Source organism: Pempheris klunzingeri, chromosome 1, assembly GCF_042242105.1.
Source record: "Pempheris klunzingeri isolate RE-2024b chromosome 1, fPemKlu1.hap1, whole genome shotgun sequence".
Taxonomy (NCBI): Eukaryota; Metazoa; Chordata; class Actinopteri; order Acropomatiformes; family Pempheridae; genus Pempheris; species Pempheris klunzingeri.
The window spans coordinates 14,716,450-14,737,300 of record NC_092012.1 but is presented as its reverse complement, the minus strand read 5'-3'; the positions used below and the strand labels follow the sequence as shown (position 1 = coordinate 14,737,300).

Below are 20,851 nucleotides of genomic sequence, written 5' to 3'. Positions count from 1 at the left end.
TTGTGCTTTATATTCTTAAGCTTATCTCTAACTTAAACTAACCTTCTGAGGTTAGTTTGGAGACTTACAGATAAGATGACATCTTACAAGATGGCACAGTTCTGAAATGTAGAAACATTTGTACAGCACTTGATAGTCCTAATTTTAGGTTGTGTTGATTAAGACAGCTGATTGGCTCCAAGTACGTGGAGAGGTGCTCATTTAAAACGTGGGACACGACAGACATGATCTACTGCTGCTTAACACCGTGAGAGTACAGTAACTAGATGCTAATTTTAAAGTTCTGGGTTAGTAGGAAAATATCTTTACGGTTTGTTATTAAAGTGATTGTATTTTTGAATGGAACTCATAAGGCTGTTATGTGGAGGGATGCAAATGTGTTTTAAGAGCTAATTGTGATGATTTTCAATTAGCTGCAGATGGAAATCAATACATTGAATGAACTTTCAGGTTGTGTGCAGTTAAGTCAAGACTATCAAAATATAATGAAAGACACTGATTTAAGTTCTCCCTGTAGTGGAACAACACATCCACATCTTATAATTTTTTCCCCTTTTAATTTCCAGCTTCTTGACATTTCACAAAAGTTATAAGAATGGACACGAAGGAAAAATTATGGTACTAGCAATTATCACAAAATTGCCAGTATTTGACCTCCCTGTTAGTACTATACAGGAGCAGAATATAACAATCCACATCATAATTCACAATTCTTGATTCTCTTTTTATTTGACACTTGTAGCATCTAACCATTACTGGGCCAGTGTCTCATCTGACCATTGGGGATAGAAAATAGATGTTGACGCCTTTTAGTTCACTTCAAACTATTTGATCTGTCTTTAACAAAACGTCTTTAACAAAACACAGCATCAGCGAACAGACATTTCCAGTAAGTTGTGAGGAATACATAATGCTGTGCCAGAAAAATAAACACTACACTTTCCTAGGCTAATTCTGCAGTATTAGACGGACAGAAATCCCTGCTTTTAATAGAAAATAAAAATGCAGATGTGGAGAGTTTTCTCAGCGTTACATGGGACAAGTCTGTGAGGAGGATTTAATCGCTGTCGTCATCCTCGTTGTTGGAGCGTTCAGGTTCGGAGCCGTTGTCAGAGTGGCGAGGGGAGCCGTTGTCGGAGCGGCGAGGGGAGCCGTTGTCGGAGTGGCGAGGGGAGCCGTTGTCGGAGCGGCGAGGGGAGCCCTCGTTGTCTGAACCCGCTTCAGATCCCCTGTCTGATCCTCGGTCAGATGCTGCGACGGGCGATCCGGGCCGGGAGTCGTCGTCTGATCCTGACCGGCTCCTCTTGCTGTCGTTGTCCGACTGCTCGGAGTCGGACTGTCGCTGCACCCTCCTCTTCTTCACTGGACGGTCGCTGCCGGAGTCGTCGTCCTCTGAGACTGCGGAGCGCCGAGGGCTGCCGGCCTCGCTGCCAGAGCGGTTCCTACCTCCATCTGACTCACTGTCAGACGCAATGCGCTTTCTGTGGCCGCCGTCCTCGTCAGATCCTGAACCGCTGTCTCTTTGGTGTCTGTATGGGAGAAAGAGCACCCATCAGTTGTCCAATTAATGCTCTCAGCACTTGTTTCAGTGCAAAGTCTCACTTTAAAAGTTGATGCATGTACCTGTCTTCGGCTATTTTCAGTCCGTCCTCATCTGAAGAGGACTCAGAGGAAGAGATGATGGCCTTAGACTTGATCTTTCCTTTGAGAGACGGTGGCAGGCGCTCAGGCTGGGGCTAAAATGAGAGAAACAACACATTTATACAAGTTAGGCCTGAAAAAAGGACAGAGAACATCACCCGAAACAAAGGAAACTGGAGCAGACCCTTTCGATCCTCTTGCGCTCTTTGGGTTTACGCTGCTTTTTGGGACGTGATGTTCCTTCCTCATCATCGCTGTCATCCCCTCCTTTAGCAGGTCTGAAATGTGAGACAAAGTTGGCTCTGAGTATCTCATGTGTCTTTGTCAGTTGTCAAAACAGACTACAGTGCAGCGGACTCACCTCCTTCTCTTCTTGCGTGGTTTCTCCTCGCCCTCCTCCTGCTCGCTGCCACTGCCGCCCTTTCTCCTCTTCTTTTTCTTCAATGGCAGGTCCTCATCTGAGTCATCATTGACAAACTCATCCATGTCACCTCCTTTCTTACGCTTGGAGATTTAAAAAAAAAGAGAGATATGTTGTCTATGCTGCATTCAGTGTAAGTTAGAGTCAGCTGATGAGTTGCAATTATTGCTAACACTCACGCGTCCTCCACCACCGCCGCCTCCCTTCTTCTTTTCTTTTGCCATTTCCTTTGCTCCCTCTGCGAAGGTGAGCAGGTTTTTGGTCTTTTCCACGTACAGAGCTCTTTGCTCCAGGAGCTTCTTCTGTTCTTCCACCTCTCTGCTCCGCTTTTCCTCCTAACAAGTTTTGAGGGTGACAAGCCGACCAATTAATGAGGAGCACTTTATTGTAGCCCAAAAGTGAATCAAAATCTGATGTCAAGCAAAAACAAAAAAATCAACCCTACTCACGATGATTTACTAGCAATTGTAACACTTTTAGGATGGTAGCACCAGAAGTACCTGTTCTTTCATCATCTGCTGACGCAGCAGGTCCCTCTCCTGTTCTTGTTTGGCCCGAAGCTCCTTCTCCTCTTCGTCCTGCTTCCTGGCTCTCGCCACATGGTATTGAGCCTGACTCAGCAAGTCAGAGCACTGCCTGCAATCCCCCAAAACACCCACACCCACAGTGATGTTACAACCTGCACTAAAGAGTACAACTCCAGCACAAACCCCATGTAAAGCACTGTGATTAAATGGAACAGAATCCTGTCAGCTTAAAAAAAAAAAAAACTACTTTTTTTTTTTGAGAGTCAATGTATAAGTTTCTCGCAAAAAAAAAAGACATATGTAGGTTAAACAACTGCATTTGTAGTAAGAAATAAAAAAAATAAAATACATGCAGTTAGTTAGTTAGTTTTCTTAATTTCTTTACCCTTCGGCTCGTATTAATTAACCTGTGATGGAAATTAAGTCAGACTGACCTGGCCTCAGAAGCGGCAAGAGCGAGGTCAAACCTCATCTTGTCTCCGGCTTTGCTGAGGTAGCTGAAATACCTGTGGGGGGTGGAGGAGGAGGAGGAGGAGGAGATAAAGTTGCAGGATTAGGCACATAACAGCCAGAGGATCAGATTGGGAGAAGGAAGAGACATACAACAAGTCTGATACCTGTGAGCCAGCTCGAGCTCTTTGACAGCGCTGAGTACAGCCTTCAAGTTGCTCTTCTCATCTTTCAATACGAGAGTGGCCAGTCGCTGAAGCACCAGGGCCACATTGAACATCAGCACCGTGTCGCTGGGCGCCACGTGACGGGCCTTTTTGGAAACATATCAGTAAGACAAAGATGGACTCCACTCATATTGTACCACACAATTAAAACCTTGAATTTTTTTTATGTTACCTTCAGCAGCATCTGCTTGCACTCTTGGAGTTTCCCACATTTGAAGAGCGCTCTAGCGAGGTACAAGAGCACCTCTGTGTTCTGATATTTGTAAAATTTCTTCAGGCAATTCTCATACTGTGGAGCAGAATTAAAAAATGCAATGTAAAAAACAACATATGAACAACGACAGTGATTTTTAAGAGCTCATCACCAGTGAGGGCCTCACCATCTGCACAGCGCTGATGTACTGCTTCTGTTCGACGTAGATGTGAGCCAGATTTAGCCAGACGTCACTGATGTCTGCTGTGGCCTCCCTCACCTGCGCAAACACGTCACGAGCCTCTCTGAAATAGCCCTTATGGGCCAGGACGGCACCTGGACACAAGACGGAAAAGTTTAATGCGTCATACATACACAGTGGAACGAATTACATGAATATATGACAGAATGGAGCTCAACAGACCGATGCCATTGGCAGCGTAGAGGTTCTTGGCGTCGTTTCGCAGGACTTGTTTGTAAATCGCCAGGGCTCGATCCTGGTGTCTCTTTTCCTGTCAAGACAAAAACACTATTATTCCATTTGGGTGATCTTTTATTTCCCTTTACACACACACACACACACACAAGAAAAACCATGTCAATTCAGGAATCCCACTGCGTTTTATCATGGATAACTGCTGTATGAAATACAGAGTGCCCCTACTAAAATCAGACAAACATTATATTAGGCCAAATAAACTTCAGGGAAAACAAGCGCTACATCCCAGAAAAGAGACTGTTTGGAACATCATCCAGTACATTGATGATGAGATGAGGGGCTTTAATGTCTGTCTGACTCATTGACTCATTTTGCTTTTCTTAGATTAGTTTCATGAAAAAAAAGAAAATGTTGAAAAACATGACAGCTAGCTTATTTCAAGCCTAAAAAGTTAGCCACCCTTTCCCCAAGCTAACTCACAATGTTTCCATGGTAACCTTCTATCTAAAGTCTTATTATTAGTTTACTCTAAGCTACGGCCACGTTTGTCTGTGAGAAACCGACCCCAGGCTGAAGTTAGGTTAATGATCACCAACTGGACACACATTTTACTCAACAGATTGTAGTTGCCTGGGGGAGTCTCTGCCATTATTTAGCAAAAGCATTAAAAGTGAACTACTGTGTTTTCAGTTAATTCAAACAAATAAAAAAAACAAAAAACATCTGTCTGTACCTTTTCCCGATCTCTGGTGGGCTGGTGCAGAGTCTGCAGCCACACGTTGCCCAAAGCCAGCATGGAGTAGGTGTCATTCTGTGTGGACGGCTGCTTCAGAATTCGCTCAAACTTCTTTTGACCCGGACCCCATTCCTGTTTTGCCAAGTGAAGGTTCCCTATCAGGGACCAGGCATCTGGATGATCCTGCACCAAACAGACGATGATAGATCAGATAATTTTGCAGAGTTTACCGGATTTTATTGAATTCTGATCTTATAATGTTTGCACAACGACAGGCGGCAAAGTACCTGGTTAATCTGCAAGGCCTCTTTGAACCAGTCAGAAGCTTCGTAGAAATTTCCTTTGTCGCGAGCCATCGCTCCAAGACGCAAATAACCTGCAGGCCAAAAATTCAAGCGATTCGTCACAGAGTACAAGCGTTTTTCTTATTGCTCCCACTTTCTACTGTATAATACTATATGCTTACAGTCCACGTAGTTAGGGTGCTCTCTCAGGATGTTTTTGTAGAGTTTCTCAGCTTCGTGGAATTCACACATTGCCTCGTACAGGCGGGCCAGATTGTAGGAGGTGGTGACAGAAATGGCGTTATAGTAATGCTCGTCATGCTCTCCTTCAGCTTTGGCTCGGTCGAGGGATGCAAGGAAGTATTTCTGTCGGAGAGAAGACCTCTTGAAATACCACTGTTGTTTATGCTAAATATAGTGTACCTCACACTTCATGATCATGGAAAAAAAAAAAAACTTTTAAAAAGCTGCACTGCATACTATTGGCTACCTTTGCCTCCCCGAGGTTCCCCAGTCTGAAGTGAAGAGCCCCCAGGTTGTTGAGGATCTCAGGGGGAACGTCTGCCTGCACCTTCTCCTGCAGGATGCGGGTGGCTGTGCCGTACGCGGACAGCGCTCCTTGAATGTCAGTTTGCTCCAGGATCTGTGCCAACTCGATCCATGCCTCCACATCATCTGGGTACTGCTCCGTCACCTTCTTTAAATGACCCTGGGCAAACAAAGACAGAGGTATTTCAGCTAATTCCAGACACGTTATTGAGATACCAATGTTGTCAGATCAGCAAGCGTCTTACTGAGCCATGTGATTACAACTGTGGAAAATGAAATATGTACAGATACGTACTTTGGCAATGTCTCTCTTTTCCTGATCGTCCGATGTCGCGTAGAGAGACCCGAGAATTTTCATAGTTTCATAGTTGTTGGGGTAGGCCTTTAAAACCTTTTCGAAGCACTGTGCCGCGTTCTCCTTGTCCCTTCGATACACATACATCTGTCCCAGGCCAAAGAAGGGCAGCACGAAGGTAGAGGAGGCAAACTGAGTGGCCTGATAGTAATACTGAAATGCTTGGTCGTAGTCCTCCTGAGGAGAAAAAGAGGATAGAGAGATCAGAGACGTAAAGTGATAGCACAGCGGGCAAACAGTAAGCTGCCTCAGGATCAGTCTGGATCTTACCTGCACATGAAATGAACGAGCTAACTGGTAGCAGCTCTCAGCCTGCATGGCCTCGACCTCTGTGTTATGGAACGCATGGAGGGCCAGATGCTGCACTTTGCTGTAATCCTGATAGAGAAAAACACACAGGTGTGAATAATGGTTAAATGACATTCTGGTTTAGAAATGTGCCAGTTTTTCCGTGACAACCAGGATACCTTTTTGAAGAAGAAGTGGTTGGCGAGGTGGTTGAGCACCATGGGGTTGCTGGGGTCGATGGTGTAGGCCCGCGACAGGAGCTGCACTCCGTTCTTGATGGAATCCGCTTCCTTGTTGTTGAGCTCTAAAACCGCCAAACCAACGAGAGCTCCCACGCACTTCGAGTTAAGCTCTAGGGCTCGACCAAAAGCCAAACGAGCCTTCTCCAGTTTGTTGAGCTTGACAAAACAGTGACCCATCCCCAGCCTTACCTCAGCTGGACAGAGACACAAAAACAAGACAAGAGGATTGATGAGGATGTGATCTGTAACGCATGATAGTGAAAACTAGTCTGACTGTATTTTTTCCCCTTTATTCATTTCATTACGGTCGAGGTTTTGTATTTGTATTTTTAGTTCTTTACAGTAACCTTCTGTCAATTTTCATTTAGTCTCCTGTTTGATCATCAAGGTTATGGCTCAAATGTATCACACCTCAGTACTTTCTGCATTTTATAACTCATTATAACTTAAATTTTAAAGATCTTTCAAGAAGTTTATTTCATTTGTTTATGTTAAAAAAACTATTGGCAGATATATCATCACCAGATGTTTTTAAACACAAATATTGATATTTTGTATTGTCCAGACTCATAGTAGTAGTCGTGGTCATGTGTTTACCTGGACAGCCGGGGTTTGTACGTAGAGCCTTTTTGTAATATGCCAGCGCTCCTCTGTAGTCCTTTTTATTGAAGGAGATGCAGGCCTTACCTGTTGAACAAGGACGGTGTCATTATTTCAGTCAATCCATAACAGGGCTCATTATTAATAACTTAATTTTATATTCATCTTGCCAAGCAAAGCAGGGATGTTGTTGGTGGACTGATTGAGGACAAAGTGAAACTGAGCATCAGCCTGGTCCATCTTGTCTCCTTCCAGCAGGCAGAAACAGGCTCGTCCCAACAAATGGTTCTGTGTGAGCCAACACCATATTAGATTTTATTTATACTTATAATGCAGCATTACAGGAGCCATAGCACTTTTCTCTCACCATCACCTGTTCTGACAGACTTTTTTTCTTACCTGATCATACATGATGATCTTGTCCGCCATTGTGTAGAGCAGCGTGGCCTGCGTGATGAGCTCTTTCTTGGCATCTTTGTTTTTCTCTTTACGCGCCTGCTGAACATAGTAAGCCGCCAATGTGTCCAGGCAGGTCATCTGGTCCTTCTCGTGGTCTCTGTAGTCCAGGTTTCCATCGATACGGGCTGCCTCTAAAAGCTTGACAAAGTCCTCTGTTTTGCCTTGCTTGTAGTACTCCAACTGAAAGAGACAAGAGTGCAAGGTTTTACAACTAAATGTAACTATGTTTGACATCTGGACTGTGTTCACATCATTCATCACGATAACATTCTGCTTTATGACAATAAGTGTCGCCGCTGTCTGTGGCAGCTCCATTGACTCACCGCCAAAGCGATCCATATGTGCAGCTGTGTATGTTCCTGCTTCAGGATACTGATGACCTCATCTCCCTCTGGCAGCTGGTCAAAGTCAAGCTCAATAACCTGCAAGATACAATTTATTCAAGCCATTAAGCATCAACATCAGCAGACTGTGAGACAATATCAATTTGGCAATCATCAACGTTTTTCCAATATCATTTATACTGTACTCTCTAAGTACATTAGGTGATTGCAGGTGTTGGTGCGAATGAATGTGCATGATTAATAGACTTTTACATGACTTTCACATCATCACAATGAATTACCTTGTTTTATAAAGGTATTCAGTTCAACCGAGAAGCCAAAACTGACATTGATGTTGATGTATTTTAAACCATCGGCTGTTTATGCATTGATTCGACAGAAAGGATATCATATCACACAATACGCTCACTTGTCAGTTAATTAAGTACACTTCACTTGAACTATGCAGTCTAATACAACAGCCCTGCTTCAATAAATCCTGCATCAATAAAAGTTACAATGCCCAATTTTTGACTGTGTTGCTGTGAAATTATATTGTTGGTATTGTGTTGTGCTGAGAGATGTTTCTAATATGTTGCTTTTTGTTGCTGTGTTGTTTTATTAATAGGGTATAAACTTCACTAATGTATCACAAACTAAAAAGGCCTGGTAGCTGTGTGCTCACCATCACAATACAACATTACGTTTACTCTGACAGAGTTTTATCCACACACTGTTATTATGAATCTTCCAATTCTTTTGATTCTTTCATAGCTTAAAATAAATCTATAGCGGTGCAGTAGAAAGTAAATCGTAAGTGATGTAGAGTAAAATACCACAGATATGATAAGTTATGGCATCTAATGTCACCAAGATGCTTTAAATTAGAAAGGATCTCTGTAACAGCTGGATTCAATGTGGACTGCTTCATGACAGAAAACACCACAATATCTGACCCACTGACTTCAGCATCATGTTTCTTCACACAGCAATAATATTTGCGAACTTGAGTAACTCTGTGCTCGATGCTCAGTTACCTTTACTGGAGTTTACGTTTCATTCGCTAATGCTAGCTTGGATTAGCATACACGGCTAGCAGCACAGCGAGGATCACTTAGCCAAAGCGCCACAATAAATGAACCAAGTTTACACATTAGGCGACTTTTACCTCATCTGTGTCCCGTAAAGGGATCTCGATAGAGCCCCGAGACATCTTGACGGAGGAAAAATCCGCTTGAAGCTAAATTTATAAAAAGTAGAAAATCTCCAGCCCGTTGTCTGTTGGTAGCTACTTCATGCTTCCGATAGGAAACAAACACACGGACGGTGCAACTGGAAATGTGTCCGGCCAGATCACTGGGGATCCCGGAAGCGTTCCGTCTGTGGTCTCACGATGTTCTTAAGTGAAAACACGGTTGTTAACAATGATAATGGCGGTAACAAACTAAATATTCTCACGAAAATGTGTCTTTTGCGTATCTAGGAATAGGTTGGGTGTGTTTCTTTAAGCTAAATGAGATTTGGTATCAGTGTGCTTACAAACAAAATTAAACATGTAGATGAAAGTTGAAGAATATTCAAAGAACCGCCAGTTTCAGTAGCACCTGTGGTGGTTTTTAATTTTTATTTCCGTTGCTGGAAACTGACCAGCAAAGGAAATGTACTCCTTTGACATTTACATTTGCTGGAGATCAGTTTGTAGAGGAAATGCTTGGCAGACTTCGTATTTGATATGTTAAACTGGTGAATTTAAATTGAAACCCATTGACTGCACCATTGTGACAGACCTCTGCAGGGCAGCGTTTTAACTGGAGCAGGGTGAGGTGGGTGTTGATGGGGGAGGAGGGGTGGGAGAGGGGCCTGGGAGATGTCAGCTGGTTTTGATGTGAAGCAGAGAAAACAGGCACAAGAGCATCTTGAAGACTTCTTGTGCTGATATCACAGTGGATCACTGGAAGGCTGGAAAAATAATAATGAAAATGAAAAGCTCCTAAATTAAGGTTTGACAATCGTATTTTTCTTTACAGAGGAACTTGCCCGGACTGAGACTTAAGAATTAAATTTTTATGACTCATTTCTCTTTTTAAAATGCTATTTAATGATTGTTTAACCATGAGACAAAAAAAGTACCCTATAATCTCATTGTGCACCATATTTAATGGAGCACTGTTGTTCCTGTTTATTTAAAACATGCAAATGTATTTTTTAATAGTGGAGACTTGGTTTTAGTGATATTTGGTTTAGCTGTTTTGTGCTCCACCTTGAAATGTATTGTTGTCAATTAACCTCACATTTTCTACCACAGTGTAGGATAACAATAAGAAAACTATAATATTAAGCCCTCTGATTAGATCAAACTGCATACATGTAAGCATTAGATTAGCAGCCAGATATGGAGAGGAGTTATTAAAATCATGCATATTTTGCTTTACATCTTAAATATTCATTGATTTCAATCTATGGTTCAACTTTTATTTGTATTTCTAATTTGAATTTTGGTGATGTTGCATTTAATGTTTATTCAACTATCAGGTCATGTAGGAATGTGACAGCAGGATTCAAGAAAAACAATCACAATGTCTGACGGCAATGATGGTAAGTGTTGAAGTGACTTTGTGCTTTTATAAAGGTATAAAGCAAATATATATTATTATTATTTTTTTTTTTTACATGTTTTACTTCCTGTGCATGAATCAATGCCAACTTTTGCCCATCTGTGCATGTTCAGTGTGGGAGTCACCCGGCTGTGGGACGAGGGAAGTGCTTGAGGACAATAAAGACACTAGTGGGTTCTCTGAGCATGAACTCCTTGACATCATGTATAGTGCATGTAATACGTCCAACACAGGTACTCAGGCTTCTGTCAAACAAATCAAAAGATCAAGGTAATGATGGGAACTGTGAATCATTGTTCCTGCGTCTCGCTCGTCTTCAGGAGAGGTGTCGGCCTCCACGATCATACAGTACTTGCAGACCATGGCGGCCGACAGTCCGGAGCAGGACAGACTGGCTTCCCTGCGACGTCTGCTCGATCCAGATGGTCAGAACCCTCATGTGAGCAGAGAGACTTTCCACTCCACCATGAGGGAGTGGATCGCACAGTGCAACCAGGACAGGTGAGTCAAAAAACTAGACATCATGTGGGGTTAGAGTTCATAATCAGGAGTTTTAACCTTGACTTAGTCACTACCTTCATATTAATTAATCACTTTCACATTGATTGACAGTAGTCATCTAAATATGATTGAACATCAGCAAATCCAGAAGCATCTGAGTGTCACAAGAATCATATAAAACTATGTGATGTTGTGAAATTCAATGAACACGTCTCTTAAAGAAAAAAGGCGTCAGTTTGTAAAGATGACTTTCTAACAGCTAATCTTCTCAGCTGGATATCAATGTGCAATATTGGTCTCAAGTCTAGTCTATATTTGATATTGGTGTCATTTCTTTCATAAATCACATCCATTTAGGTTATTATGATAATAATTTTTTATTATTGGATAAATCTTTTATTAATCAGCATGAGCTGTGGGAAGTATTGACTCCTCCTGTGTTTCAGCACTGATGTGGATGGCAGTCATGTGTCTTGGCCAGACTCTCCTAAAGTGCCTTCAAACGGTAGGCTGTCGCTGTTTTGTTCAGACCTCAGAGAAATGTCTCAAGCACATAAGACAGTATTTCACTCAACCTGATTGTCCTTCAGGGCTGGATTTCTCCAGTTCTCAAAGCAAAGCTGCTTCCTCAGAGAGCCACCAGTGTTCCTGGTCAGTTATTTCACTCCTTTAATCACTGCAAGTGTTCAACTTCTTTAATCAACGTGTTGTCATACTTCACCACTAACTGTTTGTTTGGCTTCAGTGATGGAAAAGACCTATTAGGCACCGTGGCCGAGCTGAAGCAAGCTCACCGCAAGCTGAGTGAGCAGAACAGCGGCCTGTTGAGGGCGGTGGCTCAGTGTGAGGACATAAACCTGCAGCTCACTCTGGAGATCACTGATCTGCGAGCAAAGCTGGCCAGGTGAAGGTCTTCCTCATTCACCTCCAGTCATGTTATTTAAGGTTACACTGTAATTACAAGTCCTCACAAAAGCACGTCATTATAACATTTATAGAAGAAACACCAATATGACACCAAACAGGCCCATTTTCAACAATGTTGTCAGAAGTAAGAAGCATAAAACTTCAGCAGAATAATTGTAATATCAATCAAAACAGCATTTTCTACTTCAACTGTAGTGAACAAGTTATACAAACACTCCAATGAATACTTCAGAGTCTCTGCCTGGTCAGCACACCTTTTGTGCCTGAGTTTAAAGACACGATGAAAGTGTCACACCCCACATTAACGGGTCACTGTGTGGGACTTAGAAAAAGTAGGGGAGCATGAATCTTTCGGCCAACGCAAGGGGTATTCAGCTGGTTGCAATTTGCAGTCTCACGTCTACGTGACACTAAATGTTACATACGGGTCCTTTTTATACAGAAGCATGTATTGTGTACAAGGTCCTGAAATTCTAACAACTGAAATATCAGTCACTTAATTCATCTTTTCAGGACCTGTGTCACTGCAAATTTAGCAAATGGACCTTTAGGGTTTGTACTGGAGTAATTTATCATATTCTATGTTACTGTATTTGTTTATTTTATTTTTCTTTTATTAGCAACATTACATTAATTCATGGAGTGACTCATGCATCTATCAAACAATATTATGCTTTGGAACCAGACCAAAATTTTTGTTTTTGGTGTGTACAGTGCTCAGCGGTCAGCGGTGAGAACCAGATCCCTGACAGAAGAACTAGAGGAGACCCGTCGGGCGTTTAAAGATGCCCAGGAGAGAGCCAGTCGCTCCCAGAGCAGCTGCACCAAAATGGTACATCACACACTCAACGGTCTCCCAGTAATGCTACCTTCCTGATTGATTTTTTTTTATGGCTTATGATTTTTTTTAACTCTTTGCATGTAAATGTTTTTCGTCTTTAGAGCAATGAGGTTGAATGCCTGAAGGTTCACATTAGGAGGCTGGAAGACAAGGTAATGTGCATCTCAAATGGAAATCCAAATATGTGCACTAAATTTGATATTCTTTTTATGTAACAAAATGTTCCTTGTGTTCACACAGAATGAAAAACTGACCTTTGAAAGGACATGCTCTGAAGATAGCATCAACAAACTGAGGAAGGTCAATGCTGAGTTGAGGGTAGGAACAGATCACTGAAACACTCGTGTGTGCGTCTCCATGTTATGAGTTTGTTATGAGAGTTAAACATCCAAATGTTTACAGGCTGAACTCGAGGAAACCCTGGTTATGTTGACGCTGAGAGACAGAGAAATCTCTAAGGTTGGTCTGTCTGGGCATTGTCATCATAAAAACTTGTCAGTTCACATTTTTGTTTCGTCTCTGATCTTCACTTGCAAATGTTCCCATGTAGAGAGACATTGTGATGGATAAGATGAAGAACTCGCATGCGGAGAATCACAACATGATTGAGGTATCACCATGTAAAGAAACCAATTGCAAATACAATGTGGTAACACTAATAAGTTCATCAAAGTGATTGAAAAATATTAGCAAAATCACAGCCTCATAATTTCATATGTTTCAAGAGAACCGACCATTAGTTGTATGTCAAAGCTGATATATGTTTAGATTTTATTAAAAGGTTTTAAATGTACGTTTGCACTATTATTCAACACATGAAGTCTGTTCTGCTGTTGCAGGGTCTGCAGTCAGAGCTGACGAGGTTACAGGAACATTCACACCAAGTCCTTTTGAGGTAGTTTTGATAAATAAACTCTGTGGTTTGAATTGTATCTCATTTGCACGTGGCTTTGGATAAAAGCGTCTGCCAAGTTAATAAATGGCAATGAAAATGTGTAAATCTACATTTCTAACTCTAAATGTCTTCCATTTACATTTCTTTGGACTAATTAACAAAAACTGTAAAATTGTACTTTATTCATTAATCTTACCTACTTGTAAAAAAGTATGAAATTGAGCAGTGGTCTTGCTCCAGAAGTTAGTATTGCACTTATAACACTTACAATAAAGTTAGGGGATGAACAAGAGTCCGATTTAAAAATTCAAAATCAAAGCAGCAGAGGCAGAGATATCCTGACTTTTGTCTTTGGTGTGGATAAACGCCAGAAAGAGTGGATCCCACATTTCCCATATTGCAACTCAAGAGCATGTCTCGCATGTGAGTGTCAGGCACAATCAGCACTAACCTCATGATGTCATTAGGTTAGTACTGCCTTGATGATGACATCATTAGGGTAGGAGTGCACCTTTAATAGAGGCTATCATAGTTTCATAGGAAAGTTGAATGTTTGAAAAACGTTTTGGAAAAAGAAAAATAGTTGCAAGCTATTGAGCAGGAAAACAATATAGACATTATATTAACATTAGAGTAACAGAATAACTTAGATTAACTAACTTAAATTCTGTATGAATCCACAAATTATTTAAAGTGTTCGAGCTCCATTTTTAATGCCGGTTTCTGACAGGTATGACAGACACTGTATGAGTCCGCAGAGTCTCTTCAGTCGAGATCCTCCAAACCACCGCTCTCTGCAGAGTGAGATGCAGGATATGCAGCAGGTAGTAATTGCTCATTGTCCACAGGTTATCTTTTCATGATTTCGTGTAGACTATTACGGCTCTACCATCTTTGTCTGCAGCAGCATCACAGAGCTCTGGATGACATAACCCTCCCATCCATTCACACGCAGAGCGATGATATTCAGAGTATCATTCACAGGATCAAGTCTGCAGAAATAGCTCATCTTCTGCACAATAAGTATCCTGAGAGGGTGAGGAGAGACTAGACACTCAACAGAGGATGATCATTACAACAAGCAGTGACATGTTTGTGTAGAAATCTGTCTCTCTTGTGTCCTCTCTAACACACAGGACTCTGCTCCTGTAGAGGCACAGGAGAGGCCTTTTCCTCACCGCCAGCAGCAACAGGCAAGCATCAAGCAGCAGCTTGTCAATGTGTATGTGAGTTTTTTACCTCCCTATCTCCTGTTATGGTAACAGACTGGATGTGGCTGATGTTAGTATCTGTTCTGAGAATCTTCCCCCGGCTAATAAATGGGGTATCTGCTTGTGACAGTGTATTTATGGGCATCCCCGTTACACAACCCATAGGAGTTACTGTCTTCTGTGTGTTAAGCTCTATCGGGGATAAGTGCGGTTTTAGTGCCCCGTGCTAACTACAGACATAACATTGTGTAAAGGAGATGTTTATAAAAGCTGTGGTGGTTTCAGGCTGCAGGAGCTGGAGCTGCACAAGTGTGTGTGGGAGGAGAAAGGGGAGAAGGTTGAGGAGCGTTGGAGAGGTTGGGAGAAGGAGCAAAAGCAGAGTCAGACTGGGAGCCAGACTCAGACCCAGGAGGCCAAGAAGGTGGCTGTGGTGAACTGGTGGAAAGCCCGCAGCATAGAGGGGGCTAAGTCCCGCACAAAAGAAACTCAGTCGATCCAGGAGCTCTCTGAGACACAAGCAAAGCTCCAGAAAGCACAGCAGACGATCACTGATATGAGGGAGCAGGTCTGCCACCTGCAAGCCTCTCTTCGATCTGCACAGGAGTGTGTCGCAGAGCAAAAAAAGAGCAGCGGGGTTCTTTATATCGACAAGGGAACCAACACTGAGAGAGAAGAGCCAGACAGAGCTGTGGAGAAGGTTGTGAAGGATCAGAGGGATGCAGCAGTGGCCACTGAGATTACAGGTGGAGCTGCCTCAGAGCAGGAGCAAACCCAGCTTCAGGTGACTGCAGGTGGGCTTCTGGCAACCCTCAGAAGGATGGAGGCGATGGTCAACAGCGCCCTGGAGACCGCCGAGCTGGTGAGGGAGAGCGAGCAGAGAGTGAGCCAGGTGAGAGTGAGGATGGAGAGCATCACTCAGAGGGTGGAGGAGGCTTTGGACCGAGCAGCCGACACTGATGAGCAGCTGAGCGCTCTGGAGGCCAAGATTACAGAAGAACCCCCAACTCAGGTTTGTCTGAGTTTAAAAACTGTTGACTTTACAATGGCCTTGATTTCAAAATGTCACAATGGTTAAAGCTTTAGGATCATGGCTGTTCTGCTAAAATATATTCCTAGACATCTTCCACATAATATAATGCAGAAAATCATAAGCAAATTATAAAAACATATAAGTTAGAAATCAAATATATTATTTCCATGGCTGTCATAATTAGGGATTCATTTTGTTATGTAAAGTTCATAATACTCCTTCTGGAACAAAAGAATACACCATGCTGGTGGTGAAGGTGGAGGTTATGACATTAGTACAGTACACTAACATACAGAAATGTGATCTCTGAGCTGCATGATACACACTTAACATGTTACTAACAAACCTTTTTTGGCATCAAGCAAAGATTAAGATTGTCTTAGTGAAGCTTAAAAACATGTGTATGAAATCCTTTCATAAGTCACATCACCTGTTAACTTTAAAGGCAGAAGTACCCAAACTTATTCGCCTGTAATCCGGTAAACTACTTGCAACACTTGGCCTGAAGAGGTAAAACTTTGCAGTATCTCAAAGACATTCGAGAAATATCCAAAAAAATCACTTATGACCACTTATGGGGTCTGTGTCCTTCTACAAAACTGAAGAGCCATACGTGTGTGTGTGTATTTTGTGCGTGTATATAGTGGTGTAACATAATCAGCAAAGAATTAATCAATTTAGATATTCTTACACTTTTTGCCAACAATAACAATAGATAGATAGATAGATAGATAGATGAACACATGAAACTGATTTGTCGCCTCTCTTAACATCTTGCATGTTAGTCTCCAGTCCCCAGTCTGCCAGCTGATCCAGGAACAGACGGCACAGGCTTTACGGATGAGCCTAATGTGCAGCCTGCAGACGGAGACAGAACAGAGAGTCCTCCCCCGTCTCCTGTAATCCCAGAAGTCAGTGAGCCTCCACAGCTACCCATGAATGGTATGATGGCTGCATTACAAACGTACAGCCTCAGAGTTATCATGCATATGTGGTACACTGTGAGACACAGATGAATTAAAGCCACTTCCTTTTCTAATGGCAATCCCTGAGGATGTCTGAAAATAGGCACAGCCGATATTTACATTGCACACAACAGCTGGTACAGTGAGGACGAAGAGAGAATGAGCTCCGAGGGAGTGTTTGCTATCCATCAAAGGGGCCCATGGGGGAAATTAGGGGGGGTCAGAATCTTTTTTTTTGTAGACACAGTAACTGTCAAATATTTTTAGCTACATCCCATTTTTAATTGACATAACTTTCATACTTAGTCAGAGCTTTTGAGTCGGTGGGGCTAAATCAACAACTTCTGAGATATTAGTTCCTGTTCTCAATGCCTGTGGTTCAGCCCATTTTACATTTACGTCTGAATTGTTCTGAAGTGCTCTGAGAAGGTTTATATAAAGAGAAATCTGAGATCTGTGGCCCCCAAAGTACACAGTGCAGGCTTTTAGGTGCATTACAGGAGGGTTTTAGCAGAACCAGAACAAATGAAACGTGAACAAAAGAATATTTTCTATAAAGGAATCGCAACAGCCTGTAGCGCTTTTATTATAACGGTCTGAGAAAACTTTTAACTTTCTTGATAAGAGTCATTGACAGATGCCACTGTCTGTACAGGAAATGTGAAGATACAACTAGCAGCTGGCTAGCTTATCTTAGCTTAGAGACATCGAGACAAAAACCATTCAAAACCCCAGCTATCAGCACCTCTTAAGTTCCCTAATTAACACATTATATTTTCTTTGTGGAAATCATACGAAAACCATACAAAGAACTCAGTGCTCCAAGAAATAGTCTGGCACATACCAGCACACGCACCTGTAAAACCACAATTTTGTATGCTCTGACTACACAGATTAAACGAAGGAGGTATAATGTGTTATGTGATCCTTCGAGGTGCTGGTATTTGCTGGATTTTGTTGCCTTTAGACAGAGCCAAGCTAGCAGTTTCCATCTGTTTCCAGTCTTTATGCTAAGCTAAGCGTATGACTCAAAACGTCAAACTATTCCTTTAAACATTTCTAAGATCTATTTTACTACTACATTGAATTTTTTTTTTCTAGCTACAAAAAGGTGGAGTACAGCATCAAATCCTTTATCTGCTTATGCTCCTGAAGTCATGTGAAAAAAATGTTTTTGGCTAAAGGAAGTGTCACATTTCCTCCAAAGGTCATGGCAAATGTGTCTAAATTCTCCATCCCCGAGAAACAGTCAAGTCCAAATTATATTGTTTGGGATGTAGAGGAGAGTGGGTAGCCTCAGAGAGGGAAATTATATTCTAAATGAACAGACATTAGTCGTCTCCATGTCCATTTATTTGTTTATTTTATAGCCTTCTGTCTAATGTTTGTGGTCTTTCTTTTGCTTACCAAATGAAGCTGCATTCAGATCTCAAAAAGCTGCAGCAGGATGAACAATAAGCATTATATGTCGGACATTGCTGTCATAAAAGTTAATATGTGCGCTGCCAGTCTGATGTTCCTAAAACTTGGGATGTGGATGGTGTTGTAATACATTCCAGTCATTGTTATTGTGAGGAAGGTTTCACCTCATTTGGAGCTTTCCTCGTGCAGTAGATGATAGATGTTAGCGTTGTCTCCAGTATACTGTGCTTTACTTTTTTATTTATTTACAAGGGACAGCATGTATTAATTAATACCAAAGTGATTGTAATCTAAAGGCCTCATCTGCATCCCTTGATGTGTTAATGTTATGCATTAAAAGTATCAGCAAGACAAGAAGTAGACAGAACAACATCAAATCACATTATTTAAGGATGCTGCTTTTATAAAACAGATACATACAATAGCATTTGACAATCGGTTTTTAAAATGTCCATCAGTGCTGCAGTACCCCTGCTAGTGTTTTTGTATTTTTGATGCCATCTAGAGTACATTGCAGTACTCTGCCTCCATTAAGGCTTTTAAAACTATTTTATATTCCTCCTTTATCTAGAGATATTAAATCAACTTCAGGCATATCACTGTAACATTACAAAGGAATAAAACCTGTTTTTAGGTTTTATATTGCTGTTAAAAACAAGACACGGTCAGGTTGTGTGATGATTAAAGATCCATTGGAGACTGAATGTAAATAATTTAGAAAAGCTCTCTAATGCTCTGTGTGTGTGGTGGCTGTAAACAGTGGGCTCTTTGATGGGGAATCTATAAATGGGAGAAAGGTGGAAATACTAAAATCACTCTTGCTGGAATGTGAACTGGGAGGCCAAGTTGAACACTTCCAAGAAAAAAAGAAGAAGAAAAAAAGACTGTGATCTGGAGAGAAAAACAAAAGTATCTGACAGTGTTTGAAGTGAAAATGAGGTTAAATTAAGATGTTAACACAGCTGCCAGCGCATTCCAAGCATCTGTTGTACATCCTCATCACCTTCACCTCTTCAAACACTGCTTCAGCTAGTTTTCCAACTTTTTTCTCAGTGATTTGTGTATTAATTCATGAATTAAAATGGCTCTAAAATGCTGCATTACTCAAGTAGTTTTCGAGTCTGATTTGTGCTTTGTCAGACTCAAAAATGTTGGAAGTGGCACCATCAAATAAGCAACATAAAAGCAGTTTTTTATTCATATCCTCTCATATTTGAATATTACTGACTCATTTATCGTTCCTCCCTCTTCAATTACCTTTAGTGCTTTATAGCTCTACTGGCACTCTACATAAGCATCTGTGGATTACTGGTGTTTAGCCCTTTGCTTGGTATCACAATATTACCGGCCTTTTCCTGAGAGCACCTCAAGCAGGCGACACAGTAGCCTTTACTTGGGCCAACAGCTTTCAACCAGCGGATCAAGCACCTCATGTACTCAACATGGTTGCCAGGTTATTGTTGCCCCTAGTTATAGTGGTGGAGTGGGGGGTGAGATACTTCCTGAAACAAGAGTTACAGTAGTTCCACCAATCAGATGAATATCATGCTGCCAGCGTTGGCCGCTCAGGACAGAAAACTCAATTTATTTCTTCTTCATTTGTTTTCTCATTCGGTTTCTCTCTCACACACACTCTCTGACCCAGTCTTTTCTTTTTTTATCCGTCTCATGACATTTGCATTGCACATGCCTTCCTGTTAAATGCAAATCACATGTTTTCACTGTCTGTGTGTGCTCTGGCTCCAACAGGTGGCACAGAACAAGGCAGCTGCAGCAAGGTAAGACTCCGTTCTTTCCCGCAGTGGTAAAATATAATGTTATTTCTGCATGTAGAGGCATGTTGTAATGTGTTGTGCGTTTGTGTGTCACTGATGTTTTTTGAACTGGCTTGCTGGAAATGTTATTTCTTAAAAGAATATCAGACTGATTACCGCTTTCTGTTCAGCTTACCAATTTAAAGACAAAGTGCAACCTTTACTTGTCGTTGTGGTTTGGGCAGAGGTGGAAAATAACAATGATACAATAACTCAAGAGCGATTTTGGCGTATTCTATTTGAGTATTTCCATTTTATGCTGCTTTATACTTCTATGGTACAACGCAGAGTACATCAACGCTACAATGCTACATTCAACTGGCAACTATATTTACTAGTCAATTTTCTGGGTAACACATTAAAAATCCCCTTTAGCATTTCTAAGCATAATATAAACATTTAACATCTCACAACCCCGCAGGTTTATTGTGTGACCTTCGGAGGGTTTACTGTAATTACTGTAAAAAAAGTTCAAACTAGTCCTATCTCAACCAGAAAGAGCAGTAAAATGCTTCTCACATGAACATGTTTAACTTGTTGTATTTGCTATAGTTGCACTGGTACTTTTACCTCCGTAAAAGATCTGAAGACTTCTTCCCCTGCCAGCTTTGGGTAAAACAACACAACCCCAATACCTGAAGAATCTGAAAGAAACTCCTCACTGGAGTTGAATTATATGAAAAAAACATCTGACTTTTTTGCACAAATTGCTCCTTTGATAAGCCGTTTCCACTGTAGCACTTCACATTATCTGCTCATGTTAATTGAAATTGTGATGCTGTAATTCTCCATGAATGTCAGCTGTGTTTCTCCAAACAATGTGACTGCTGTGCTCTTTTTTTCTGCACAAAATGCAAGACGATTGCAGCTCTTAAAAACCCAAATCTGTCACCGCT

The 20,851-nt window shown here is 41.6% G+C and overlaps 3 protein-coding genes across 3 annotated transcripts; 2 read left to right on the top strand and 1 right to left on the bottom strand.

Annotated features, from left to right (window-relative positions):
- Positions 1 to 537: 537 nt before the first annotated feature.
- Positions 538 to 9,045, bottom strand: ctr9 (CTR9 homolog, Paf1/RNA polymerase II complex component). Its single transcript, XM_070833832.1, has 23 exons — positions 8,903 to 9,045; positions 7,735 to 7,833; positions 7,352 to 7,591; positions 7,123 to 7,240; positions 6,950 to 7,039; positions 6,290 to 6,546; positions 6,093 to 6,200; positions 5,763 to 5,999; positions 5,409 to 5,627; positions 5,101 to 5,284; positions 4,922 to 5,010; positions 4,632 to 4,817; positions 3,884 to 3,971; positions 3,647 to 3,795; positions 3,439 to 3,555; positions 3,207 to 3,352; positions 3,024 to 3,095; positions 2,563 to 2,698; positions 2,242 to 2,397; positions 2,003 to 2,145; positions 1,826 to 1,919; positions 1,624 to 1,736; positions 538 to 1,529 (listed from the first exon to the last, which is right to left on the bottom strand). Exons 1-23 carry the CDS (start codon positions 8,945 to 8,947, stop codon positions 1,058 to 1,060), a joined length of 3,558 nt encoding a protein of 1,185 aa, XP_070689933.1. The 5' UTR covers positions 8,948 to 9,045; the 3' UTR covers positions 538 to 1,057.
- A 1,265-nt stretch (positions 9,046 to 10,310) lies between these two features.
- LOC139202568 (inositol 1,4,5-triphosphate receptor associated 2) lies at positions 10,311 to 14,775 on the top strand. Its single transcript, XM_070832098.1, has 13 exons — positions 10,311 to 10,329; positions 10,463 to 10,582; positions 10,670 to 10,850; positions 11,297 to 11,355; positions 11,441 to 11,501; positions 11,596 to 11,754; positions 12,492 to 12,609; positions 12,720 to 12,770; positions 12,859 to 12,936; positions 13,021 to 13,077; positions 13,169 to 13,228; positions 14,418 to 14,549; positions 14,650 to 14,775. Exons 1-13 carry the CDS (start codon positions 10,311 to 10,313, stop codon positions 14,773 to 14,775), a joined length of 1,221 nt encoding a protein of 406 aa, XP_070688199.1.
- A 337-nt stretch (positions 14,776 to 15,112) lies between these two features.
- On the top strand, positions 15,113 to 20,594 carry LOC139202532 (uncharacterized). Its single transcript, XM_070832054.1, has 4 exons — positions 15,113 to 15,733; positions 16,540 to 16,696; positions 19,891 to 19,919; positions 20,508 to 20,594. Exons 1-4 carry the CDS (start codon positions 15,278 to 15,280, stop codon positions 20,592 to 20,594), a joined length of 729 nt encoding a protein of 242 aa, XP_070688155.1. The 5' UTR covers positions 15,113 to 15,277.
- The last annotated feature ends 257 nt before the right edge of the window (positions 20,595 to 20,851 follow it).

Excerpts from the sequence above, each read along its gene's own strand:
- LOC139202532 (XM_070832054.1), top strand. The coding sequence starts at position 15,278 with ATGAGGGAGCAGGTCTGCCACCTGCAAGCCTCTCTTCGATCTGCACAG. Across the intron at positions 16,697-19,890 it reads TCCACAGCTACCCATGAATG|GTGGCACAGAACAAGGCAGC; the intron begins GTATGATGGCTG and ends TGGCTCCAACAG. Across the intron at positions 19,920-20,507 it reads AACAAGGCAGCTGCAGCAAG|TTGCACTGGTACTTTTACCT; the intron begins GTAAGACTCCGT and ends TATTTGCTATAG.
- LOC139202568 (XM_070832098.1), top strand. Across the intron at positions 12,937-13,020 it reads AGGTCAATGCTGAGTTGAGG|GCTGAACTCGAGGAAACCCT; the intron begins GTAGGAACAGAT and ends AAATGTTTACAG. Across the intron at positions 13,078-13,168 it reads GAGACAGAGAAATCTCTAAG|AGAGACATTGTGATGGATAA; the intron begins GTTGGTCTGTCT and ends GTTCCCATGTAG.
- ctr9 (XM_070833832.1), bottom strand. The coding sequence starts at position 8,947 with ATGTCTCGGGGCTCTATCGAGATCCCTTTACGGGACACAGATGAG. Across the intron at positions 7,040-7,122 it reads CAACATCCCTGCTTTGCTTG|GTAAGGCCTGCATCTCCTTC; the intron begins GCAAGATGAATA and ends CTTGTTCAACAG. Across the intron at positions 6,547-6,949 it reads TACAAACCCCGGCTGTCCAG|CTGAGGTAAGGCTGGGGATG; the intron begins GTAAACACATGA and ends GTCTCTGTCCAG.